The sequence below is a fragment of the Pipra filicauda genome, unplaced genomic scaffold, assembly GCF_003945595.2.
Source record: "Pipra filicauda isolate LSUMZ 115617 unplaced genomic scaffold, ASM394559v2 scaffold436_size1054928_pilon, whole genome shotgun sequence".
Lineage (NCBI taxonomy): Eukaryota > Metazoa > Chordata > Aves > Passeriformes > Pipridae > Pipra > Pipra filicauda.
In genome coordinates this window covers 282113-309679 of record NW_024104572.1, presented here as the reverse complement: position 1 = coordinate 309679, position 27567 = coordinate 282113, and the positions used below count along the sequence as shown (strand labels likewise).

Genomic DNA, 27567 nt, shown 5'->3' with positions numbered 1-27567 from the left:
GGATACTGTGGGCCTTTAGAAGGACACAAACCACTGCTCTTAATAGCCTAATTCTTTGTGCAAATATCTCTGTATGTCCACTTGCGTAAATGGTTGAAAATTGCACATGTTGAGTTTTGCAGACCATAGTTTTAAGATCAATCCCTCAACTGTAGATTGAGCTGGGGATTTGGAGTGCTAAAAATGAGAACTGTTATGGAGTGTGCCAAAAAGCTGAGGCTTTCTGCTTGCAGTAGCCTCCAGTCTCCCACAGACTGGCAGAGGGGGGAACTCGGAATGTGCACGTGGCAGCAAGTTACAGAGATTTAGTTTAAATCTTGATTAATTAATTTCCCTGTTTAAGAAGGTTACTTCAGTGAGACCAAAAGTCAGTATCAGTATCCCCTTCTGCTTCTCAGAAACCTCACATTTACTGTCATCCAGAGTCTTGGGATAACAGAAACTGTAAACCCACAGAACTGATGATTCATGATAGATTTATAATTTGTTGTGGACTTTTCACTTTCTATGGGCTTTATTATGTCAAATGTGGTTTTTCTGCACCACAGCTATTTCCATTGCAAGAATCAGGTTAATTTTCCTCCTGGCTGACTTTAATTGCCCAGTAATGGATCGAAAATCTGTAGGTGCAGGATGAATGGAAAAGAGAAATCTTTCAGGTTGATTAGAAAGACCAGAGCTGAGCATGGAGCCGTGTTTGAGACCGTGGGTGAAAGTAGTGATTGTAAGGCTTAGAAATGTTTTTTCCTTTGGAGAGAAATATGTCCTGGAATTGAGACAGGACCACTGACTGCCCTTGGCTTGGAAGCAGCAACCTTCTGCCCTAGCTGCCCTCTCTGCAGGGCTCTCTGGCATGGGCTACCAACCTCCTGGAGTGGCCAGCTGGTACAGAGCAGGTGCTGCCAGGCTGCAGCCACGGGCTCAGTTCTGCTCTCCTGTCCTCCTGTGTAACCCACTCACCTGCACCGGAGAACTACGTCGTGTCTCCGCTCTCATGGAACACCCACAATTACTGTAACTAAAGGTCAGCCTTGTGCCACGGAAGTTAGAATAATTATTAACGGAAATTTACAGATTCAAAATTTCTGTAGCAGAAATGTCACGAGAGAGAGAAAGATCTGAGAGCATTTATGCCCTTGGAATTAAATAATGGTATTTTTAGGCTGTTGTTTTCTCCCCGTGAAAACCTCAGAACAGACGCGCTTCTAAAGTGAGGAGGAGGTGTTTGCTATAAATTAAATAGCACAATTTTGTGGAAACAATTTTCTATATTTTTGTTCTCAGAAATGTTTTTGTTACTTAGCACTCAACAGATCCAGTGTATTTGCCTCAAGACCTGGTATTTGTCCAATGGAGAATATGGAAACCTCTGATTATCCTTGCACGTTCGATACTGAGTGTCCAGGGCTCAAAAAATGCTGCAACTCATCCAAAGGAGCAGGCTGTGTGGACCCAATGCCAGAGGGTATGTTATTGATAAATTCAGGACTGCTTCTAACAGAAATATGCTTAATTTTTCCTTCTGAGGGTGGGATTGGGCAGGAAAACTGTTACCATAGCTCTTCATAAAACAAATACGGGAATCTGCCTTGGATCAGTTCCATGATATTCAGCTTCAGTGCTTGCACCCGGGAGCACTGAGCAGTGTGTGGGTGCTGCAGGTCCCATGGACCTTCCTTGGCTTGTTCTCCTTTGCTGGCACCTGCAAAGGCGGTGGCATATGGCAAAGGAGGCAGTAGGTGATGGGCTGTACCTGGGCCCTTCATATTTGCCAAGTTAAATCCTGCTTTGTTCTCTCGGAGCTTTCCTATAGCTCTGTTGCTTTCTATAGCATTAGACCTCAGATGACTTGGCTGTTCTATTTCGTACACTTCAGGAAGAACATTCTGGTACAACGTGACAGTGCTTGTGAAAATGGATTTTAATGAATTAATCAGAGTGGATTCCCACCTTCTGAATCATTCCCGCCTTTTGCACTCCATGGTATGTACAAACATGAACAATCCCGTGTGCTGCTTGTTGTGTCCTCGTTTCTGTTACTCAGGGGCCACCCCTTGCTCCCCCTCATTTCTGCCAGATTAATTTTTGGTTTTGGCCCTAATGTATTTCTGATTACTGAATGTCAGCTGCATCCTTAAGCAATTCAAGTAATGTTGATTTATCAGCTCCTCTAGTAAATTTTTAACGTCTCTTCCAAGGGCAATTTAAAGACATTCTGAAATAAAGGGGTTTTCCTGCTTAAATAGTGATTGCTCTAGCACTGATTGAGGTAAGTTTTGGACCTATGACTGACTGGGACCAGATTTCAAGACCTTCAAAGTGTGATAAGGAGTTTTGAGTTAAAGCTTTCAAGAGACAAACCTGATCCCTGGCACTGGGACCTACAAAGCACGTGGACTCAGCAGTGCCAGAAGTTTTGATGTGAAAAAACAGGATTAGGGCAGGGGACCGTGTTGGGACAAGGGTGTTGCATCGTCAATCTTGCCACCAGAATCAGGGCTGGGGCAGACAGCAGTGTTATATTTTTGCTGCAGGACCAAGTCTCTGCCTTGGGAATGGGTTAGCAGCAGTAAATCTGTCCCTGTCCCCAACGTGTCAAGGAGGAAGAGTCGCAGGTAACCAAGGAAAACACAGCCCTGGAAGAGGTGTGAGGCACACTTCCCGAAAGGAGGGTCTGCAGGAGGGACCAGGCCACAAACTAAAGCCTTGCTCAGGCACAGAGGGTCTTTCTGTCCTCTCAGGGGTACTTAGGAAATGGATTGATGAACTAGGACAAGACCCTCCAGGACACAAACCCAAGCATTTCCCGTGGAGAAAAGCAGGCTTGGATATGGCCTTTGAAAGGCACCCAAGAGGGCAGGTCCCTAGTTCCCTACATTTTTATTTCTAGTCTTCCCCAGTTTCCAGCTGGGAGTGGGCAAGTAGCAAAGGAAACCCATCTGCCATGATCTGCCATCACTGATGGGCAGGAGAATAGAAATGATAGCAGCAGCATGGGTGTAGCTCTTCCTCCACCTGATTTACCCCTTCTCATATCCTTGTAAAAGCAAGAAGTCTTGGTCCTGTCACTGTGTGGTAAGGAATAGAGGGCAAGGATCTAAAAAGACTTTTATATCTTGGTCTAAAACAAGCTATGTCAAAGTCAAACACTAGAGAAATAGGGACTATTAACAAGCTGCTATTCAGAGGAATTTCTTCCAGGCCCACCACCACGTCCCTTCTCTCATTCCTGACACTCAGTTGGGGTGGCTTGGTCTCTCTGGGGTCTCTCTGTGACCCTCAATCCCACTTTTCATCCTCAGTCTATTGCTTTTCTTCTTTTTCTTTCCTATCCCTTTGCCAGCAGTCCTTTTAGCTGTTGAAAGTAAGAAGTGTTGGACAGCTTTTTTACAGATGAATTGTAACAGCATGTGTAATGTTTGTCTATTGGGACTTTGCAAAGCAGGACTTTTCCCGTATATTCCTGGATTACATCCTTCTGCCTAAGTGTTTTGAGATCAGCTCCACACCTCCCTTAGCTTGGCACTACTATAATATAAATTAGTTGTGAAATGTGATAATAAGAGTGCATAAAGACAGGCCTAAATGTTACCACTTTGCCATGTTTTCTGATTTGGTGCTTTCTCCACTCAGATTATGATAATAATCGTGGCATAATTTACGTCTCAGCTGCGCTGAGAAGTGAACGAGGTGCTCAAGTGTTTGTTCCCCTGTTTTCCAGATCACTGGCGCGTTGCAGCCCTTGAATGCCTCTGTGCACCACATCCAGAGCAATCCTGCAGGGATATACGCCGGGACAGTGGCCTCCCAGATTCTCCTTGGGCTGCACCAGCCGGCGCTGCTGGCTGAGGTCTCTTCTTCCCTGGATGACGTGGTGAAACGCGTGTATGAAGTGATTGACACACAAGTGCAAGGTCATTGATTACAATCCTGTCACGAGGGGGAGAAGCTTTTCTTAGGAGGTTTCATCCCCCTTCACTTGCATTTTCATTTATATGGCTATTAATTTGCTTTCAAAGATTGTGTAGCGGATCTTGTAAAATTTGCAAATATGGCCCTGACATTTCCGTTAAAGGACGGAGAGGGTTGTAGTTAATAATAATAATAATAATTTTAGATTTAATAGTTTAGAAGGGAATGCTCCTGAAGGCTCAGTTAAATTTATTTTCTCCCAATAGTATAGCCCATTTTCAAAAGAAAAAGCAAAGGTGTCCATATTTGTTATATTGTCCACCTTAGTTGTATTCAACAGACCCTTAAGAAAAGTGTTTTCTTGGGAAGCAGATATACTCTATTGCTATAGATGTGTTGCTATCAGTAGCTTGCATGAAACAAGTCACATTGATAGTCTGTTAATTCTTATAACGTATTACTACCTACTTTTTAACTGTTAGGTAAACATTTCAGTATTTTTGTTTTAAGTTTTGTGAATTTACTCATTGCTGCGTAGCTGTCTGAACATTTGTACTCCCGAAGTGCATCCATAAGCCCCACTTTCAATGCTTCTTATTCTGTGTTTACTCAGTCCAACTGTCAGTGGAATCACTTTCAGCAGGTCTCCTTCCTCTTCTGCTGACATCTCTTAGGTTTGGATGACATCCTGCAGCTGTAAGCAGGAGCTGCCCCTAACTGTCCTCTAATTCCAAAGAAATGGAGTAAAAAGTGAGAGGGTTGTAACTGCTTTCGGGAAGGTCAGGATTCCAATTTTTTTGCACCCATGTACGTCCAGAATTATTTTAAGAGTTACTGCAGATTTACACTGAATTTATCATATCCAGAGCCTGGTTTATACATACTGCAGATCAGTCTCGATGCTGATATCAGTGTCTGTGCAAGGTGTGTTCCTCTCCCTAGATGTCAATGAATGTTCCTATGCTGAACTCAATGCCTGCCCCCAGAAAAGCACCTGTGTAAACCTGGAGGGTTATTACAGCTGTGACCCTCATGCCCATGTTATCCCTCACCAGCTGAGCCAAAGGAAGGAAGGTAAGAAACATAGATCTCACCTTGGGGAAACACAGAGGAAGTTTCTGTGGGAATTTGCTGTCTGTCACAGGAGTCACCTGCAGAGCAAGGATTTCTGGAGGACTCAGTGCCCCTTCTCCTCCTGCTGGGAGGAGATACCACATAAGCCAGCTGTTACCTGCTTCTGATTGAAATGCAGTGTATTTATTTCATGGTCCCTTGCTGTTTCTTCTATCTCACCCTCAGCTGTCCTTACTCATCTGCCAAAACCTCTAACTTCAGACCCTGACTGCTTCTCAGAATGTCATTCACCACCAGTGCACCTCCCCAGCCTCCTGGGAAACAATTAATTATGTTATTTATAAAAATTTTTAGGTTTTTTCTCCATTTGACTGTGTGAATGCAGCCCAGACTCAGTGGTTGTGTGATCCCACCCTGAGCTGCTCCACTGCCTCCAAGTCCTTTGCTGCAGAGAACTAGAGTTTGGCACTGGGTGAAATAATACCTTGTGGTACCAGCCCAGCAAAATATAGAGGCATGTACTTAAAGCCCACAGACATCAATGGGCTTGATAATAGGCTTTAAGTTAATGAGATGAGTAACTGCTTACAGATTCGATACTTTAGCTAGAGAACAATTCTACAATCCTTTAATCTCAAAAATTAAGATAATGTATTATTTTATGCTTTTGTGATATGATAATGTACTTATTTCCTATTTATGTTACTTCTATTGCTGCTTTCCAGCTGTGGAAAACATGAATGGTATTATTTGGGATTTGCTTTGTTAGGAATACTCTAACTCTTTGATAATACTATTTCCCCTTAGGCTTTGCAGCATCTACTCCAAATTCAGCAGTAGATGCCATTAGTACCAGCAATAGCTCTCCTTCTGTAATGAATTCAAGTCTTTTGCCCATAACTAACCAATCTGCAGATGCTGGATGCTGTAAGTAATCTTGGATTTTAATGAATATTGTCTTGATTTTAATTCAGTCACTCCTAGATTCCTTTCAGATAAGAGTTATCACAGCCCTTTTAAAAACACCCTGTCCTTCTTGTGAGAGGAAATAGCTTTCAGTAGTTCTTTGCTGAGTTCAGAGAGAGACAGGCTGGATATTCTTGATCTTCATCCACATCTTCTGATCCAAGCTGAAGCTAGAGGAATTAAACTGAGGCACCTCTAGTGCAGGGGGGGGATGGCTTCGGGGGTGTTTGGCAACCACCTGGCTCAGAGTCCTGGAAACAATTTTTTCTTATTGAAGCAACTTACAAAAACAAACTTTTTTTCTTAGTCTAACCATCAGCATGAAAAAATTGAAGTTGTGGTAGCAGAATGACATGGTCTCCGGGTTAGCATGGGGTGTGATGCTCATCTCACCTGACCCCAGCTTCTGCAGGAGAGGTGTCTAGTCTGGGATCTCTCTCTAGTTAGTGGAGACAGACTGGCTCTGCTGGAGGGCAATTCATCCTACCTAGTTTAGACACCTCCTCCTTCGAGGAGAGGAATCATCTTTGAAGGGTCTTGTCTTTTCCCATTGGCATGACAACGATTTCACTGGACTAGAGAGGAATAACAGGTGCAGTGCTGCACACCACTCTGCCCCCAGCCTCTGCAAGCTGGGGTCTGTGGGGGTTTTCCGGGCATAAATCCAGACAACCTTTGCCTGAAGAGGTGCATTTTGATGATTAAAGTGACAAGAGGCAAAGCAGGTGTCAACACACGTACAGTACACAGATTCACTCTTCCAAACTATTCCTGTTGCTTGCACCTGTAGCTCACTACCTAGTTATTAGTGTTCCTAGACATTCAGTGGAGATTAATTTGCCAGGAGAAATCGTGGCTGCCCCATCCCTGGAAGTGTTCAAGGCCAGGTTGGACGGGGCTTGGAGCAACCTTGGATAGTGGAATGTGTCCCTGCCCATGGCAGGGGGTTTGGAACTGGATGACCTTTAAGGTCCCTTCCAGCCCAAACCATTCTAGAGTTCTATGAGTCAACACAAATACATATAGCAAAGGGAAATGAAAAGAGTAAGCACCAAATTAACCACTCCAGTGGGATGGTTCATGGGTGAGGGGACCTGGTAGTGTGAGGGGGGCAGATTCTGCCCTGACCTAAAGAGGACCTTTACCCTATTGATTGTCAAAGTGTTTGTCTATAGTGGAGCTAGAATAGCACAGTGCTTTAGAGGTGAAATGCTGCTTTTTCTGGGCTAACTCTTCCTGGGACGTCAGTAGATCCTTCTGCAGTGACAAACCACCAAATCTTCAGCGTTACCAGCAACAGTTTTGAAATGTCCTGGCATGTCACTTCTCCTCTGAACCACACTTTCCAAGTCCAAGTGTTCAAGGGCCAGGAGACTGTCCAAGACCTGAAGACAGAGGAAATGAAAATGGATGTGTCTCATCTGGAAGCAGGTGTGATGTATTCAGTCGAGGTCCGCTATGAAACCTGTGGAAAAACCATCATCTCCCGTCAAAGTGTTAAAACAGGTAAAAGAGACACCTTCAAATATACATGCATTTTAAGATATATTAAAATAGATATACAACTTAAAATATATTCCCTCTCTCCTTCCTTCTCTCTCCCTGAAGCTGCTCTCCATTCACCTGATCCATTTGGTCCTCGCTGAACAACATTTCCCATCATCTTCACATTTCATCACTTTTTTTCCCAGCATTTATCCAAGCCACACTATCAAGCACTAATTGATAAAGCAGTGCTGGAGCTGACTTAAACTATTACAGATATCAGGCTAATCTAGAATTCTTCTGTTTTGCATTTCTTTGGTGCCTGGCACTGCATTCTGCTGCCACTCATCTCCCATCAGGCCCCATTTTTCCTGGCTGATGCCTGTGGCTAGCAAGAAATCCAGTCAACTGGTTTGTCAAGGGCTCAGCTGAGCTAACAAAAGTGCCAGGAGGAAGGGCAGATTCAGCTGAATAAAGGATTAAAGGGAATAACAAGAGCTGAGTAAGAAAGCTTACAGACTACCTGCCCAGTTTGGTTCAAGTAACCAGTGATGGTGGCTTCCTGTGTGTTGATCAAACATAATTTTCCTTTTCCCTTGGCCTTAAATTATTTCCTAGGCCTTCATGCAAATAAAGAAATAAATCTCTCCCCATTTTTTTTTGAAGAGCAGGCAGTGAAGTATTTATTACTGACCACAGTGAGACTGCTGCTGTTCATATTTATCCATAAGAGCCTTCCCTTTGATCAGATGAAGGATGACTCTAGTTTGGGTCAGAAGGAAATTACTCCCTTTGTAGAGGGAAAGTAGGAGGTCTAGTGGTTATGAAAACAGAGGGCTGAACTTCAGAATATGAAGCTGGAGCCCTTGAGAAAAAGAAAAGTTTTCCAAAGATCAGTCCAAAGAGTAACAGCCTCAGACTGTTTATACAGGCTACAGCAGTTATAGATTCCTTGGCTCTTGGTTTTGGCTCCTGTGCTCCTTATGTTATCTGTCAGGGCTCACCAGAGAAGTGCCATGCACTGCTTTTTGTTATATTTTCACTTTAGGAATGTATTTATTATCCATACTACCAAGATGAGGAAAATAAACAAAAACATTTTGATTGGTGGGCCAAAGATGAACTTACTGGCAATTCAACCCTGGATGTAATTTCAAGTCAGGAGTTATGTAGGGTCAGGTCCAGGTATGAGTATACCCACATATAAAGGTATGTGTATACCCAGTTCTCATGTAGTAGCAATCAGGCACCTCAGTGTCTCTATGGGCCTGATGTAAGTGCATCTTCTCAATGTGTAGGACACTCGTAGCAGCCTTTTGGCTGTATTTTCTTTATTTAATACCAAACTCTCTCAATTTCATCCTCCCTTCTCCTTCCATCATCTGAGATTTTGGTCTGGGTACATCAGTTTTGACTGAATCCTTTCCTCTCCTTCTTTCTCAGTGTGTGTTTTAATGTTGTGTCCTACAGAGGCCCAGATATTTGATGTTACTCAGAGGATTCTCAACTACAACTTCACTGATGATTTCCATAATTCCAGCAGCTCAGCATATGAAGAATTTTCAAGGCTGTTTCTTACAGAGGTAACATTAAAATATCTGTGGACAATAAATTTTTTTCCATTTAAAATTCATTTAGTCTACTAGAGGACTTTATGCCTGGCTGAAATATCTCTTGAAAATTATCATGCTGCTTCCTGTGACCTTTCTTTATAATTAAAACAAAATTCAACTGACTAGACAGATCAAGCCCCTGGCCTTGTTAGCAATGGAGCCAAAGAGAATTTTCCCCTACAGAAGAGTAAAGGAATTATAAATGCAGGCATGCAACAGGATCTTGGATCTTTAGTTTGGCAATAAACTCACACTAAATTGACTTGAGACTTTTTAATGGATTATTGAAATGACATTCCTGGCATTCATTTCAGCGCTGTCATCTCAATAAATGTCTGACTGCTCTCAAAGCTCTTTCTTCTTTTAGGAAAAGTGGCTGGATCAGGCTTTCTCCTCCAGCCACGTTCACTGCCTGCACACTTGTAGCCACTGTCCATGCTCAGGTGTAACCAGCCACGAACAAAACTTGAGTCATGAAGCCTATTACCAGCTCTCGGCTTCCCAAAAAAGAAGGGGGGAGTTTCAGATGGAACTCCTACAGTTTTGCTGCAGAGAACAGGGCCCATACAGAGGAATTGGGATCTCCATCCAAAACGAGACTTTCCCAAAACAAAGGGTGACTCATAAATATAACTAAATTTAAATCTGGGGAAAAAAAAACCCCACCAATAATGGAGCTTTACTTTCAAAGGCAGCAGGGGAGAGGAGTTTGCTTATGAGAAACTGCAAGCTGAACCTCCTGACACGGTTTTATTTCCCACGGTTGCAAATTGTTCACTTTTGTTGTGTAGGAGGATTTTGGTGAGTGAATCTTCTCTGAGACTAATGCAGATCTAATTGGCATCATGGGGTTGTGAAGGAAAAGGAGCATTTCCCATCTGTGTTGTCTCTGCCTCCCTGGGTGTTTGTGAGCATAACATCCCCCTCTCACTTCCTCTCTCCTCCTTTTCTTGCCTCCCCACCCTGACGTGAGCTTAGACCAGTCAAACAGCTTGTTTGTAGGAATGTTTTGGAGCAAACTCTGACTGAATGGGAACGAAGCTGTGCTGATTTATGGCTCTGCAATGCTCAAAGGCATGCTTTGAGGTGTATGAAGGAACAAAGGCTCAAGCAAGGAGCTGCCTTCTAGAGGTGTAAGGAAGAACTTCCAATTCTTGCACAGCTCAAATACTGACAGCAGTGTGCCAGCCTTGTTGTTCAGAGCAATGCCATTTGTTCAGCTGACGTGACTGCTCACCAGGCTGGTAATTAACCATGGTGTAATTGTGATATTCCCTTGAGGCTGGGCTGTCTCAAACACATTTTATTGAAGTTATCTACCTCCATTTTTCTTGTCTCTCACCCTGAGATTTCTTTATTATTGGACTCAGCTGCAGGATGAACTTGAACTGGTGAGTTCCAAATACTCCTTAGGAACTATACCTATGCCTACAATGGTAAATGAAATATTTCCTGAGCCGTTCTCTGGCACTAACTCTAACTGGCACAAACTAGCCTGCATCCATGCAATTGGGTCTCCCAAAACACAGTGGTCACATTGGGATTGCCTGTTGGGACTGGACCCAGGGCTGTGGCAAAAGACAAACCCTCCCTGGGGGACTCCTAGCTGGTAGTAGTCAAAATCAAGCCAGATACTGGTCAAGGCACAGGGGAGATGATCCAATTCCAGATTCTGGGAGTGCAGAGGTGAGTATACAGGAGGCTTGGGACAAAACACTTGCATGACATACAGAGCTAACATGAGCTGGACCAGTTCTGCTCTGGCCCAGGCAAACAGGACCAGGAGGGAACCTTCTCCCTTGAGCCAAAATGAAGTTTGGTTTGTAAGATCAGTGGTCAGATGGATACCATTTTCAAAGGGTGCACCAAGGAGACTCACATTACTATGGGCCTCAATAATCTCTGAAAAGTAAAGATTTCTGAAATGCTTTGGCACTTGTTTTACAACATTTTCTATGTTGTGCATACATAAATCTTTAAAAATGTAGCATCCTAATTGACTTTTAAAGGAGGTTTTCCTGTTGGCTTCCTAATTGTCGATGCTTCTCTCCCTTTGCTCAGCTTGAACATTCATTTCCACCTGACATTTCTGCTTTATACAAATCTGGGAAGCTGAAATTGTGGATTGAATCCCTGCAGGCTGGAAGTGTCATTGTGAGGCTCAGAATCACTGTGCAGGATCCTGAGCTTCCAGTCAATGCCTCCATATTTGCCCCAGTGCTTTCCTACCTGCACAACAGTTCCATGATTTTGGTGGATCAGCAAAACACTGCAGTAGGAGGTAATTTTTATTATTATTATTTTTCTAAAGAAGAAAACAGGCTTTTTGCTTTGATCACACTCACCAGTATTCTTCACAAAATGTGCTTTATAGGGAGAAAAAATACGTGGTTTGTTGGAGGGAAAACCATGATGTGACAGCTCCTCCATGAGCTTTATCCATAAGCCTGGAAGGGTCAGGCAAAGGAGTATTGGCTGTCCCCAGGTACCTGCAGGCACTCCTTCCCTCCAGTGTTTTTAAGGAGTTGAGCCCTTAGTTTCCCTATTTATTTTCCTCCCTCTCCTCTGTCCCCAGTTGGAAGTTTGCCATATCTCTCTCATGCTGAATTGCAGATAGGATTACTGTGGAATATTTGCAGCCTTTGGATACACACTCCCTCCAGACAGTTTTGTGCTTCAAGACTGTGGGGCTGTGTTTGGGCCAGGATTTAAGAAAAGAAATCTGACATCTTCACTCTGGAAACCCGGCCAGAGAAATTCCCAAATGTCCTTCCTGTAAATAGGACTAAAGAAACACACATGGAATTTATGTTAAACGAGGCCTTTGTTTGATCTTCAGTAATCACCATTTTTATCTTCAAAGGACTAAGTTCTGGCTTCAGGTTTCCCAGCTGGCAGAGACAGCCAGAGTTAAGAAAGTTGCCAAAGCCAACAGAATAGGTTATTCTTCTCTCCCAGTGCGTTGAGCCCTTAAAAGCTTATTTACTGTGAGCAGGGAAAACTCCTTCTGGAGTCTTGAAGGTGCAGAGCATGTGGAGGTTAAGGAGAACAGGACAGGAAAAAACCAGAAGAGACAAATTGCACCCAAAGGCCACAGATATCCCAGTGGCAGCAGATACTGAATTGCAAGATGCTGATGTGTGCCAAAATACTTTACAACTGTTATTGATCCTGGGACTGAGTGTGGAGGAGGAAGGCAATAGCTCTGGACTGTCACTTGGATTGCAGAAAAGCAGGTGGCTTCCAGTAGCACCACTCTCATCCAGGAGCATGGCCAACTCCTCCACTCCTCCTTAGGGGCAGAGAAAAGGGGGTTATTTCTTAGCTCTGCCCAAAGGAGCATTTGTTTGACATGAGTTTCCTAAGTCAAATGTGGAAAATAAGGAGTGAAGAACATGAAGGAAAGATTTGTATAATGGGGTATTTTTTGCTTCCTGACCCTTGAGAGCCCCAGGATGTGACCTTTGGCAGTAAACCCAGTAATCCCACACGGGGATCCTCTGTGGAGCCTGGCCACCACAAGGCTTTGTGCTTGGTTTAGTGACAGTGAGTTCAACCGTGAAAAGCAGGGATGAGAAGTCAGAAGGGAGAGAACAACTGAAGGGAGTGGAGGAATTGCATCTCTCTTTGAAGATGCATAAATTATTAAGTTTATTGCCATGATGAATAGAGACAATAAAATCTGTTGTGTGAGGCGTGGTAAGAAAAGAGAAAGGGATGTGTGGTGAGTCAGGCCCAATATCACATCCTCAGTAGCAGCCAGGAGCCAATTCCTGGAGAACTGTAAGAGTACAGCAAGTGAAGGTGATGCCTCTCACCACTACTCTCTGACCCACCAACTGTTTTCAGCTCCAGGACTCCCTGAATCCAAAATGATTCCTTTGGGTTTCTTCTCCAGTGTGTTTCCTGTGAAATCAAGCAGGCTTTTAGCAGCCTAATAGGCAAGGAATGTCACGGATTTTTACCCATTGCGTGTGTCCCTTACAAGTATAATGGGTAATCACAGCGAACACAAAGGTGGGTTTTTTTATAATTTTCAGAGCAGGACTGTTGGTTGAGGGGTGTGTGTGTGTAGGGAAGTGCCAAATGTGAAAGGCCAGAGAGATGCCAAGAGAGGAGAAAGAGAGCACAGAGCACACCTTGGCTGAGATGTGATGGTTATAGAGGTAAAAAGAGCTGTGTGTTTGTGTGTGTGTGTACGTACATGCCCGAGTGATGTACTAGTGCCAGTGAGCACTGAGATGGGAACGAAAGTGTTTTGGGCTGATGCATGATTGAGTGTGGCCATCAGAGGTGAAGGAATTTGCTTAAAAAGCCGTGCTAAGTGAGGAGAAAGGAAACCCTCAGAGACAATGGAGCCAGTGAATGTAAGTTATTCGGCAATTAGCACGGGAGCATCTCTCCGATGGTGTGTGAAGCCATCAGGAGTCGCAATTACTTCACAGCACAGTAAGGAATTAATGAGAGCACTTTCATTGCTGGTGTTTAGTCAATCCTGCACTTTTCTGTATTCCCTCTAAGTGGCTTAGGCTGTAATATAATAAGCAGATGCTGGCCACAGGCACATGAAGTTGTCTGATGGAGGCTATCATGGACACAACAATTAGCTAATGACAAAGAAAGGAAAAGAACTGAAGTATTATCTGAAAGGAAGTAAAAGGGGAAGGCTGTCTGCAAGCAGAAAGAGGAGTGCACGTATGTGCATGCACACAGAATGGGGCATTCCTTTGTTTAGGATAAATAATCATAGTCATTAATCTCTGCCTGTTTGCAGAACAAACATTTATGCTAATGTGTTGTTCAAAACAATTTTCTGCCTCTGATTAGAATTATTTGTCCCAAGACACAGTTTTCAGTCTGGTTTGCTGCTCTCCCTCTCTCACAGCCCTGAGGCAGGGAAGGTGTATCCATGAGGGAGTGCACACAGGGAGGGCTCACGTGGGATTCACTGACATTATTCATGTCCAAAGCACTAACTCAGCCTTTGCAGGTTTGCTGGAACAGGGTGTGAAAAGCAATACAAGACATCAGATATGAATCCCTCCAGAGCGAAGAGACTCAGCATTAAAATAGGTCTATAATTGCATGAAAGAAGCATCTCTAACTGATTCAGAGCAGCTGAAACCAGACATAAGGGACATCCTTAGAGCATATCCATGCATTGATGAACCAGAAGCTATTTTCTGAGACTACCAGAAAGAGGGTCACAGTTTTACAGTATTACATTTGAGAAGAAATCTTGTATAAAAAGAGATTTTGCCCTTAGCCCTTCCTTTGTTAAGAATGGAAGAGTGCTTCCTGTGGGAGTTACTTGCATTTACTTCTTATTTGATGTGGAAGATTATTTGGATTAAGTCTCTATTTAATGTTCACTAGCTACTAGTAGCTAATGGTAACAGATCTGTTAATTTGCTGATGTATCTGGAGGTACTGTACACAGAACTTGGTATAGTGTGTGCTTTTGATATGGCTACAGCACAAACCTGCAGTATTTTTTTCATTTCAAGTAAGTTTTTACTTCTAAAAATAATTGTTAAAGAAGTCTTTCAACAGAGAAAATATTTTTCAGAGTACAAGAGCAAAACTTTTATATCTGAGAGGATAACCATGCAGATAGTATGTTCCATCATTCAGCTTGGCTGACAGATAAATGATGCAAAAGGAAGACCACATAATAAACTTAGAAAGGACTGCTTTATGATTATTTTCATCTTAATGCAGCCAGAAGGGAGGCTTTCTGACCCATGTTCTTGTTTTGGTCTACAGACTGGGATGAATGTGCTTCTCACAGAGAGAACGACTGCTCTGTGTTTGCAGAGTGTATCAATTTGATGGGCTCCTACCTGTGCAGATGCAAGACAACCATGGATACCAATCCATCCAGACCTGGAAGGAACTGTGAGGGTGAGCAAAAGACTGGCATGTGGTTTTTCTTTGCCATGAAATGTTGGAATAAGTTGTGGGGTTTTACCTCTGCTTTTATGCCATCTGTTCATGTAATTGCACCTTTGCAGTCTCTGGCTGAAAGATTGTATCTGATCTGTCTCTGAACCTTATATATATATCTCTTCAGATGAACTCCCTCTGAAATAACTGACTGATGAGCAACAAGGAGTAATTTTTCCTCTTTTGGTGTGTCTGTGGCTAATTTCCTCCCACTGTAAAGGTCCATGGCCTGGCAAGCAGAAGAGGAGACCCAGGAATCAAATCTGCCTCTTTGTGTAGTCACAAAAAAGATTCAGCCCTATAAAACCCACATATGCTACAGGGTGTTAATGAATAGCCAAGAGCTGTTTCTGCAGTGTTCTAACATGTGGTTGAGGGGCCTTGGTACCATTTTCAGGTCAGACCCTGGTGCTTTCTCTTCCAGTCTGAGGTACCACTTAAATGTGTTTCCTGTGTTGTAGGTGAGATTGTGGATCCTCTGGCTGAAACAATGGCTCCTGAAACAAGAAACAGCACAGAGTTTGCTCCTGAAGAAGGAAGCCCTGCAGGCCTTGCATCTCCTGCTGCCACTGAGACAGCGGCCTCTTCGCTGCCCCTGGGTGACAAACAAGTGTCCCACAGTCCCACCAGTGCTCCTTCAGCCCCTTGGAAAAAAGGTCTGGCAGCACAGGTGGGCTTTGACAGCCCCAAAGCCACGGGGACCACAACCAGCAAGGCACTGGCTGTGAGCACAGTGAGTCGGGCAGACACAAGTCCATGGCAGCAAAGCTCCCTGGAAAAGGCTTCCCCTGGAGCACCACAGCCAGAGGCTGCTCTCACAGACATTCCCACGAGCACAGCTGGGCAGGAGCAACTCAGATCCCCATTGCTGGCATTTCCAAATCAGACAGCCTCTGCTACCACCAGAATTCCTGGTGTGCCCCAGGCCAGCTCTCGAGGTGGCCCTGGCACAGCTCTGCTGGCCACAGGGAATGCTGGTGTTCCCACCCTCAACGCCACTCTCGGAGCAGATGTGGAGGTGGCAAGAGAGAACAGCTCTTGGTCTCAGGATTACAGTGGATCCCTGGGGTCTCCAGCTTTTCCAGGTGCCTCTGCAGCTCCCAGCCTGGTGCCAGGCCCAACTATGGATCACAGTGAGTATGGTGGGGATCCACACCCACGGTAATTCAGCTGCGTGAGAAGCAAAGCCTCTCTCAAAGTCGGCAAAGATGCACAGCTGGAATCAGAGCTCTGGGATGAAGGTGTCTGAAACTAGTTTTTCGGTGTCAAAATTGTTTTCCTGCAGGAGCTGGCACTTTTTTTTCTAAATCACCTTCTCAAAATGATTTCTCTTCCTGGCAATTTGGCGGTTGGTTTTATCCGTGTTACATTTCTTCATCTCAAAGAGGAGGAAACCCATAATAGAGGAGGAAGCACAAATAGGAGGAAGCACTCAGGATGCACTGAACGTGGCTCATCACAGCATTTGCTGCTTGTCCTTTTGCCACACATCTTGGTTTCTCCTGCATCCTCTGGCACCAGGGCACTGCAGCAGCAGCTGCCTATAGAGTTAACTTAGAGAGCCAGGGAGGCAAACGACCTGCCTTCCTACTCCTCTCACCAGAGGATGATGAGTCAGAGTCCCCCATAAATCCCCTGTGAGGCAGGAGCTGCCTGGAAACCTGTGAGATGTTTTTTCAAGAGCTGTAACTGAGAATAACAAGGCTGTCGGTAGGGCTTAATCTGTTTGGGTTTGGGCAGATGCGTTGCAGCTAATTAGGGGATTTTTCTGTTGGTCAGGGCTGAATCATATTTCAAAGTTACAGTCAGACTTGGTCTTTAAAACTACAGCTTTTTTTGGGATAGGAATGCTGCTGTCTCTGCCTATCACTAAATGTATTTTCTTCTGTAGTGTGTTACTATTCAGTAGTTATTTCAGATTTCTTTCTGCTTGTCTTTATTCTCTCTCTGTGCCCTCCTCATCTCTCTGATCCCAAACCACACTCACCTCTGCTCTTTCCTCTCTCCCTCCCCTATGATCTCCTGTTTATGGTGGTCTCCCCTTGTCCAGCTCTGCTTCTAGTTCTCCCTCATTCCTTTCTCCCTGGAAAATCATTTCTTCAGCCGTGTAAGGCCAGTTCTGCTGCTTTTCCAGCCTCTCCTACCCCCAGTCCTACTCACCAGTGCCAGGGTGATCATTCCTGCCACCCTGACACGCTCTGGGCAGCCCTGCCAATGCCCTGCTCAGCTTCTGTCTTCTCTCTTCCTTAGCTCTGCTTGGCATGGATGAAACCTGGAAGAGAGATGGACAAATACTTGATTTGGGACCTCAGTGGTCAAATAGAGGAAACAAATAATTTTGGGCTGAAAAACCTGTTATGCTGAACTGAAAATCTTCACTTACAGCTTTGCTTTGTCTTCCCCTGCCCCCTTTCAATGTAGGGATGAGTAAAAAAATAGGGGGTTTTGTTTGTTTTTAATGAAAACAATTTTTTATTAATATCAAAATATCTAATTTTAACCGACCCAAAAATAGAGGTAATTTTTTTCAACTGGAAAATAAATTGAAGAATTCTACACAAGTTCAGTTTATAAAAAAACTGTTTTATTTTCCCTGAATCAAATATTCAGCCAAGGGCCTTTGCTGGGAATGAAGCTTGTGAAGGGATTATTCCTGAGGAACAAGAGCAAGAACCGCCATGGTGGCATCTCACTAGCCTGGGGCAGGAATTTAGGAGGCAAAAATCCATATTTGGTGGAGTTTAATATGTAGCTCCTCCTTGTGGCATCATCTCTGACCTGGAGGCTCAGCCTCAGCCAACTCTTCATAGTCTGTCATGTCTTTTAAATATTGATTTTTTTTTTTTTCATTTGAGAATTGTTCAGAACATTTCCCCCTCTCACCTGAGATAACTGAATGTGATTCACCCCTCAGATCCCTATGTTCACCTGACAGGACACAAGCCATAGCAAAAAGCAAGCCCGAAATCTTGGATCGGACTGGTGGTGGAGGGGGTTCCTTCAGGATCAGAAGTATGCTGGGATAAAGGAAGCCTCCTTCAGTGGCTTGCTTCAAGCAGGCATTTCTCCTCTCCCCTGCAAAGCTTTACTTGATTACTTTTTCTTTTTTTCCAGATCCTGTCCCAGTTCAAATGATTATTATCCCAATGTGACTAGAACCAACTTTGCTGTAAGGTGGCCCACAGAGTTTATGCAGAGCTCTGCTTTACAATTCTTGCTGTTTCAGAAATATGGGAGACTAAAACTCAGTACAGGAGTCTGACAGTCTCAGAGCTGGAACCTGGTGCCTTACACACTGTAGAAATGCAGATGGGTGTGTGTAGGGAGCGAAGCAAGCTGCTGAACCAGGGAGCAAAGACTTGTAACTTGATTCACAAACAACTTTAAACTGAATCAGATAATAGAATCCCTGAGGTTTTTGGTGAAGACTATCCCATATTTTTATAAACCATTGTAACATTAGGTCTTGGTATGCCAGGTATGCTGACCTGTCAGAGGGAAGATGAGTTGCTGGCAATGGTCACAGTGTTGAGTGATGGCAGTCAACTTGCCTGGCAAGCCACTGAAAGGATGCCAAGGGTACAAACCATGTATTGAGGAGCCCTTTTATCTGACCTCTGATCACCTCCAGTATCTGTGGTAACAATGCCAAACCCAGAGAAATTGGGAAAACCAGCAATATCAGGAAATAAGCTAAAATGTTTGAGACTGCCTTAACGTGATGTGACTTCAGGGGGAAAGAATACACCCTGTTGGGATTCATCTTATCCCACCACAGCTGTCTAAAGTGTAGATGTCCAACCTCAGGCAGCTGCCCAGCCTTCCTCTGAGGCTCCAGGGAGGACCTTGGTGCTGCAGTGGTTTGCCTTCTGGAGGGACTGGTGGGACAGCTAACTGAGCAACCCAGACAGAGCTGGCAGATATATGACTTACAGAAGGTCAGTGCCCTTCTTGAGAGTCATCTGGGGCTCAGACAGGGCAGACTAAGGAGCTGGATGACTTACATATAGACTTTTGGATACCTTTCAAGCTTTCTGCTGTTATGAGTTGATGCATACAGATATCCAGGTGGCCAGGCATGCTGGAGACTGTCACACCCTTGTCCATGGGCTACAATCCTTAGAACATGAATTTAAACTGTCTTTTTTTTTTCTTACTTTGCAGCTGTCCAGAAGCTTAGTGGCACAGTTCGGATAACAAATGTGAAATACTCCCCAGGCTTTAGCAATACCAGCAGTGAGGAATATCAAACCTTTGCACAGCTCTTTGTTGATGAAGTAAGTGTCTTATAAGGATATGACCTGTTACCTGCCTCTAAGAAACCACGTGTATGGTCTTTCTCCCATGAAGGCTCATGTGTGTCCCTTGGCACAGCTTTGTAAAGTCTGAGTTCCCCCAGCTGTCTGAGACTGCAGGATGAGTGTACAGCTGTGTTTTAGAGGGAGATGAGGGTTTGGGGGTTCTCTGGTGCCTCCATATCCTCTGCTTTTCACACCCAGTTGTACTGGATTATTGATTTCCTCCAGGGGTGTGGTGAAAAGTTAATGGAACTTGCAAAGAGCTCTGCTACCTTTGCCCTGCACAGAACTAGATTAATTAACTGTATGATTGCTATTACCCTTTGTTATAGTACCTCAAGGCTGACAGTTCTTATAATCATCCCTGTTTTTGTAGCCCCATATCTGGAAAGGGAAAGGTTTCTTGTCATGTCACCTCTGCCCTCAGTTCTGATTAGAGTGCAGGATATCAAAGCACACCGTGATATCCGCTGCACATTTAACACTCTCAGAATTCTCAGGCATTGCCTTTGACAGTATCACTCTTCTAATTTTGTAGGGAATTTGTTTTGTTCCTTTGGTGCTCACTCAGACACACCCGCGCCTGAAAAAACCTCTGGTTGTGCTGCGCTGCTTTATTGCCTTCCTTATCTCCCCTTTACTGTCTGTTTATTCAGAGGCCTTGATAACTGTGGTCACAAATCCACTGCTGATAATTGTATGAATTTCAAACCCTGCTGAGGCCTCCCTAAACTCACTGTGTGCAGAGTCACAGCCTGGCACTGAGACACAGCTGAACCCAGCGGGTGCACCGACGGCAGCGCGTGTTGGGGCAGAGGTCAGGCCAGCGTGGGGTCAGAGACAACTGCAAGGAGGGAAAAGGGTGGTCCATTGATCTGTGCATGATGTTGTCTTCTTGGATATCAAATCAACTTCCCAGTGGCCATTGCTGGTTTGCACCTTTCTGGATGTGTTAGTGCAGCACAGCTTTCGTGGAGCTGCTCCGGCCCCGAGCTGTCACATCAGGAAAACAGGGAAAAAAGCAGAGTGACGTGATTAGCAAAGTGAAAAGGGAGCAATTCTCCACTGACCTCACTCTCATTCAGCATCACATTCTGCCCCAGGGCTATTTCAGAACAGCATAGTTCTGAAACAGACTAAAATGAATATATTTTTTTCATTAAGTCAGATACTTTAATCCAGAAAATCAAGCTACAAGTATGCCTGGAAAAATTGTAAAATGATGGCATAAAGGAACAAAAGTAAGTTTTGTGTCAGTTTTATCTGGTTCTCAAGCGCTCAGGCAGAAAATGACCACTTGTGATTGTAAATAACTAATTCCTTTTTCCAGCGCTCCAGCTTTGTGGATCAGCTGGTGAGATGTGTTAGTGCTGATTCCTTCCCACCTCTAAGCCACTCTATATAGTCTGTAGTTGCATAGCTACTGGATATGGCAAAAAATATTATGGCAAAATAATATTACAAATGTTGCATTTTTAGAAGCCAAAGGAAATGAAGTTTAGGAGACCAGAAAGATCTGCAGATTTTCTTTTCAGGTTATGAGGACCAGAAATGGATCCTTTAAAGTGAGTTAGGAAGGTTCTATGGGTTTTAAAAGCACTATCAGGTTCCAGTTAAATACACTTTGCCTGAGACATTTTTTAAAACCTCTTTGGAATCACTATCTACAATTCAGAGGATTTATAAATCCTAATGTGTATAATGTTCTTTAGCCCCAGCACTTAAGTGCCATGTGGTTAAATTGGCAGTACAGCAAATGGAAATATCATCCTTTAAATAATGTGTAGATCAGAAGGAGGTAAAAACTTGATGGGACAGCTTGCACTGTCATTGTCCAGGGTAACTTCAGCATCCTCCTTGCAATGCAACTGAAAAACAACATAGCTGAGGGTGAGGGAGTGTTTTAATCTTCTTGGGGTGTGCTTATCCTGTCTTTGAAAACAGCCAAGAAGAATATCATGACACTAGGGCTTGTCCTCAAGAAAATGGATCAGTAAAGACAAAAGGTTTGAATTGAAAATACGTTCACTGAGGTGCATTAAATTCCTCAGTGGCTGCTGACATTTTCCCTGGACCTATGGATGGGTGCTCGCAGAAAACCCACCAAACATGCCACAGCCATCCCTGGGGTAAGCCTGGCTACCTGGGTTTGCCACTTCCCTTTTCCTAAAAAAAAAAAAAAAAAATATAAAAATTGGCCTTTTCCATCCTGTTAAATTGGGTTTAGTGTGGCTTCCACCTGGCCCTGAAAACGGACTTTACCTGCCTCCTGTTCTTCTTGCCTGAGAAAGGGAACTGGTGTTAATTTTGCTCATGTTCTCTCCCTTTTCTGTGACTCTTCTGGCATTCTGATTTCTCCTGCTCTGCCATTGCTCAGGTTTCCTTTATGTGCTACAGAAACTGTAGATACAATGACAGACTCAAAGATAATTTGTCTTATAAGAAAACCCCATGCCCAAGGGTACTGAATATTTCGTTCCAAAAAGTTCTCTTTTTTCCCCTTTTCTTCTAGCCCTCCTTCATCAAGCATTGTTTTGATAACCCGGGGTGTGGTACCTGTGTGAAATCCTGAAGCCTTTTGCATAAAGGGTTTTGTAGTGTCACCTAGTGGCTAAACACAACTACAGCGAATGTCCCCTGACACTTAAAGCTGTGAAATCTGATTTGGGAGGAAAAGTAGGAATAAGGACAGGAAAAAAACAAACTCTAGAGAATCAGTCACATGAGGAGAGGCTGAGGCAGCTGGACGTGTTTAGCCTGGTGAAAAGGAGGCTCAGGGAGGATCTTCTCCCTCTCTACGACTCCCTGAAGTTGGAGCCTGGTGGAAGTGAGGCTCTACTCCCAGGAAACACTGATAGGACAAGTGGAAATGACCTCAGGCTGTGCCAGGGGAGGTTCAAGTTGGACATCAGGAAGAATTTGTTCGCTGAAAGGGTTGTTAAGCGTTGGAAGGGGCTGCCCAGGGAGAAGGAGGAGTCCCCGTTCCTGGAGATGTTCAAGAAACTGGACATGGCACTCAGTGCTCTGGTCTAGTTGACAAGGTGGGGATTGATCAAAGGTTGGACTCAATCTTGGAGCTCTTTTCCAACCTAAATGATTCTGTGATTCTGTGAAAAGGAAGAATTGAAAAAATAAATTTTTCAGGATAGATAAGGAAAGAGGATGAAATCAGGGTGGGCTAAGAGGATGTCACAGGTGTTTGTATTCAATGTCCAGAAGTTCAGACAAAAACTATGAAAGATGAAAGCTTAGGGCTGACCTCCAACTTTTCAGTACCTGCTTGTGAAACAGCAGAAAGAGAGAGGAGAAGGGGCTCAAAGCCCCCAGCTTGGTGAAATGGGAGATTTTGGGTCTGACAAGGACAACCTACGGTCTGCCCAGGCTTTTATAGGGAAGAGCTGTTTCCATCCCCATGGGGCACTGCAAGGTTTGCTATGTGGGATTTGCAGGCACATGGGAGCCCTTTCCAGGTGCATGCAGGGGGTTTGTTCTGTGCAATGTTACTTTGCCACCCAGCACATGCAACACACAACAGCCCTGATGACTCAGGGAAGGGCTGCAAATCAGTGTGCCTGCAAATCCTGGGGCTGTCTCCAGGGCTGGATAATGGGTCATGGGCAAGTCAGGGCTGGGTAATGCACAGCAGGCAGGGCACACAGGTGTGCAAAAGCTGTGATCACCTGGGATAATCCAGAAGAAAATGCACCAGCTCTGCGTGTGGGTGCAAGAGAAACAAGGCTGCTTCTCCTGCTGGCTCCCAGCACTGACTCCTGCCTTGCCTCTTCCCAGGGCTTTCCCTGGCAGGAGTCACTGCTGGCAGCCCTGATCATTACACCACTGGCACGACCTCTGCCTTAAACTCATGGCTGAAGTCCACCCTTCCTGCTCCAGATATTTCCTGCAGAAGTTATGTGGAGGAAGAAGAGGCGGCTGCAGTGTAGCCCCCACCCAGCCCCTTAATTCCCTGGAAATCTGAGCACAGGAAGGGAAGTGAGTGATGTACCCTAAAGAGAGGGCCTAAAGCAAAGTGAGGTGTGGGGAAGAGGTGACTCTCCTGCACAGCTCTGACCTGGGCCAAGTGCTGCTCGTCTGGCCCTTGTGGTGAGGTTACCCTGCTGCTCTGTGCCTTCCTCTCCTGGGAGCCTGAAAGCTACTGGAGGGGGAAGGCAAAGAGCAAATATGCTGAGAAATCACAAAAAATGTAGGTGTTTCTTTGGCTGTTTCCATCTCTCTGTGTCCTGCATTGAGGCTGGTGGCTGCTGTGTGTACCCCAGACTCGGGAGGGTTGATGGGGTCAGCACAGGATTTATCTTTTCTGTGCTGCTGGGAGCTGCTGTCTTGCTGTGGACAGTGTCCCCTTGCACTCTTGACGGCAGTTTCTAAGTGCAATTTTAATACTGATAGCTCAGAACAGCCTGTACTGCCTGTCTGATGCAGGCTCGAAAGTTATGTCCCACTTATGCTGCACTTTCTACCTGTAAAGTGTAAAAGAATCTAAAAAGACTTCCCAGACACATGTGAAGGAGATTAAGAAACACAGATCTGTGAGCATCTCCTGGAGAGAGGGAGAGAAGAAAATATACAATTCTAATGGAAAAATTCAGGACATTGATGGATGGTATCACACAGTCTGGGCTTACCCAGGCACCTGGTCTTCAGGTACGTGCTCTGCCTGTGGTTAGATGGCATGCAAACCTCTGTGTGTGTGTGTTCCCTGCTTTCCTTTGGGAAGTCCAGTGCTGTTTCATCAGGCCCCTTTTCTGGGCAACTGAAGGAAAAGGACTGAGGTGAGAATGTGTGGATGTTTACCAGTCTCTTTTCATAGTGAGTTTCTCAGAAACAGTCTGTATTTCCGTGTATGATGTTTTCTCAAAATGTCCTTTAAAGCTGAATTAATATTAATTAGCCTTTGTCTGGTCTGGTGTTGCTCCCATGAGATGATGCCATGTGACCTATGTCTGCTTCTCCTGTGGCTGGTGCTGGGGTTAGAGATGAAGGGGAATGATGCTGGAAGTGCAAATGCTGTTGTACATCCTCCTTGGGCTCCTGCATAAGGCCAGGTGCCCTATCCCATGGAGTGCTCTCCTGTGTGAAGAGGAGATGTTCCCTTGGTTGGCTGCCCTCCAGAGGTATCCAGCCTTGGAGGGTGGGAAGGGGAGAGGTTGAGCATGAGCTGCAGCCTGTTTAGCTCTTTGAGAGGGGTTGGTGGCTCCATCTGAGCTGGGCAGTGGCAAGGCTGAGCAGCCAAGCTGATGCAAACCCTCACACAGGGCTGTGCTTTCCCATCCCACAGAAAGCATTCCATCTTCCTCTCCAGCATGGTGAAGGAGGCAGCTTTTGGAGCTGCCCAGACAAGTCATGACTGAGGCTCACTGCACTTTGAAAAAGGTGGCATTTTCTTTTCTGGGCCACCAGTGAAGTCCAAGGTGACTGTGCACACTGCAAGCACCTATTTTATTGATTTCTCCAGACTGACCTAAATTCAGTGGTGATTTGGTGCTGCGATACTTTGAGGCTGACTGTTCCTATTTAAAATAGTGCAGAGCCATTTCCTAGCCCAGCTCTTGGGCTCTCCAGGAGGATCAAGAGTCGGGGCTGTGTGCCCTGACGACAGTCAGAAGTTGCAGAAAAAAATATGATGCTCCTCACAGAAGACTTTAATGAAATATTTCTGAAATCAAATTGAAGACTGGGAGGTTGAACTGTTCGGCAGAGCAGATGAAAAGAAACACCCTTCTGTTTTCTTTACCCTGCTTCTGGCCACTTAAAAAGAGGTGTTATTGGCTTGGCTCTGGTGAGAAATCAGATGTGAAGAAAGGCTTGAGGGTGGTCTGCTGTAAGTTGTAACATACCTGGGCTGGGGGACCCCTCTGAGAGATATATGCAGTGTGGAGTGTCAAGAGCATCTCCACTTCCGTTGGCAGCTCTTCCTCATTTTGGATTTCCCCCTCTCCCTGGAGGCATTTTGAGAGGCAGAACACGGGAACTCCCCTGCAGCCTCCTCCCTCCCTTTCTGTTACCAGGGGCAAGGACCAGAGTCAAATGACAGATGAGGTATTTTAATTGCTTGGCTTGTTTAATATTTGTGGTTAAATATACATCACATCCTTCAGCTGCTGTAGAATGAAAACGTTATAAAGCAAAAGGTCAATTTTCTGCTGCTTCCCTCTAGAGTATGGAGCACAGTTGAAATGCATAATACTCTTCTGGGAGCCTAAAATTTAATTGCCCCTATGTATCCATCTCCACGTGCATTTTGTTTTTGTTCCAGGTACATAAATCTCTGCCCCTCGATGTTCTTCAACAGGTGGATGCTGGTGTGATTAAAGTGCTGATAACAGGTATTACCAATGGCAGCACGGTGGTAGGTTTCAATTTAGTGGTTGCAGAAGATGTGGATATCCACTGTGTCATCACCACTTTTCGGGATGCCTTGGAACACAGCTCCTACTTCACCATTGATAAGAGCAGCCTCTCCATAAAGGGTAAGGAGCAGCTTGTATCTCAAGAGTTCTTCAGAACTAGAAAGATGATTATTAATCTGTATCTTTTGAAGTGAAAGTATATGTAAAACAGATGGATGGAAAGCCTTTCTCTCTCCTTATATTGCTCCTGCTTATTCATCCAAGAAGTTTTTTCACATAACATCAATAGATGACATAAGAAATGAGGTACCACTGATCCAAAAGGACAAAACCAACTAGTCTTTTTGTCTGTATCTAGAAACAATTTTATAGAGAAGAAGGTAAGGGGATGTTAGATACACTGGTCACAAATTTGGGGGTCTATAAACTACCAGTGGAAATGGTTCCATGTACACAGCCATAACTAGCTGTTAAAAGGATTGAAAAACACATTGCCCTCTGCTTTGCACTGATAATTTTGCATGTGATAGAAACCCCAAGAAAGAAATAAATGAACATGTGAATTCTTCTTCACTGGGAGCACATGTTTTCCTCACACACTTGTGGATTTGGAGTTCAGGTGAAAACCCAAACGTTGCCAAGACCAGCACGACGGTTGATTGTACAATTTCTTTTCCTTTATATATAATTTAAGTAAGTAACAAGAAATATTAGTCTCTTGACTAACAGCTGCTGAATTCTGCTCACAAGTTAGCTCTGAAAAAAATACCAAATACAATATCCTTGACGTAATGCATTTGTCCCAAGAATATTGTTAAAACTGTCAATTAGAATCTAAAGCAAAATTACTTCAGAAACAAGTTTATGCTCCACCCTGTGCATCCATTTTGCTTGTTGCACTCACAGCTGTAAATCTGGAAAGTTACAAATCCTGTTAATTAGTAGGATCACAACTGTCTCATGGTGGGCCTTGTAGAGTACCTGTCCCCCTTGAACCTGTGCTAAAACAAATGGTTTATTGCAGGGACAGGTCCCCATAGAGCAGGTGCTGCTTTCTGAGTCCCACCTAAGTTGGTATGTCCTTACCTGGTCTTATTTTTCTCTTGGGAAGAGAAAGGGAAGTAAAAGCATATTTTGCCTTTCAAAAGTGAAAATTTTGGCCAGGTAAAAATTAAGAAAGCAACCAGATGGTGATTTGGACCAATCACACAACTCTTCTGCTTCACTCATGCTGGGAATTTCCCAGCAACCTCCTCAAGAGTGTGAAATGGGGGAATAACCGAGGAAGCCTCTGGGTTAGGAGCATCCCCTTGGGCTGCTGATCAGTTTAGGAGGACAGGAGCAGTGTGCCTATATTTAAATATCAGCTGAGCATCACTGGCAGCCCAGCTTTTGGACGGGTTTGTCAGTGCCTTGCAATTTTCCCTCTAGGCTGTGCTTCCAGTGTCCCACCTCCCCTAGACCCAGCAGCTGCCTGACACACAGAGTGGGGTATCACACCTAAGAGGTGTGATCTCATCGTGACACCCTGGTGATTTGACTATTCTCCAGTTTCAGAACTATCAGATTTTCATTTTTACGCTCTCCAGCGTTGTCTTCTGCTTAAATGTACCACCCAACAGATTATGATGAATGCACAAGCAAGGAGGGGACAGAAAACATAACAGAGAAGGTAACAGAAAGTACTAGATAGGTGGCTTGACCTCTGTATGGCAGGAGGAAGGAAATGTTGGTATTACAAACTTCCTTTTGGTACGAATTGATTCATCTGGCCTCTCTCTTTCCCCAAGTCATTTGTTAGCTGGTGTTTGATGGGTCTTTAAGCTCCTTCTCTTAGGCTTCTTCAACAATTTATATTTGCTTTTGTAACCACGTTGATAAGGAACTCTTTCACTGAAGTCATATCGA

At 44.4% G+C, this 27567-nt stretch overlaps 1 protein-coding gene across 1 annotated transcript in view; it reads left to right on the top strand.

Moving 5' to 3' along the window:
- The window catches only part of LOC113998881 (uromodulin-like 1), a 44937-nt gene that overhangs the window by 6408 nt on the left and 10962 nt on the right, over nucleotides 1-27567 (top strand). Inside the window, exons 2-14 of the mRNA XM_039385795.1 lie at nucleotides 1304-1465; nucleotides 1877-1983; nucleotides 3722-3914; nucleotides 4855-4986; nucleotides 5794-5913; nucleotides 7204-7458; nucleotides 8908-9020; nucleotides 11112-11331; nucleotides 14817-14954; nucleotides 15458-15729; nucleotides 15922-16129; nucleotides 19161-19273; nucleotides 25566-25779. Of these exons, the coding sequence (XP_039241729.1) occupies nucleotides 1304-1465; nucleotides 1877-1983; nucleotides 3722-3914; nucleotides 4855-4986; nucleotides 5794-5913; nucleotides 7204-7458; nucleotides 8908-9020; nucleotides 11112-11331; nucleotides 14817-14954; nucleotides 15458-15729; nucleotides 15922-16129; nucleotides 19161-19273; nucleotides 25566-25779 (2247 nt within the window). The remainder of the gene's footprint in view (nucleotides 1-1303; nucleotides 1466-1876; nucleotides 1984-3721; nucleotides 3915-4854; nucleotides 4987-5793; nucleotides 5914-7203; nucleotides 7459-8907; nucleotides 9021-11111; nucleotides 11332-14816; nucleotides 14955-15457; nucleotides 15730-15921; nucleotides 16130-19160; nucleotides 19274-25565; nucleotides 25780-27567) is intronic.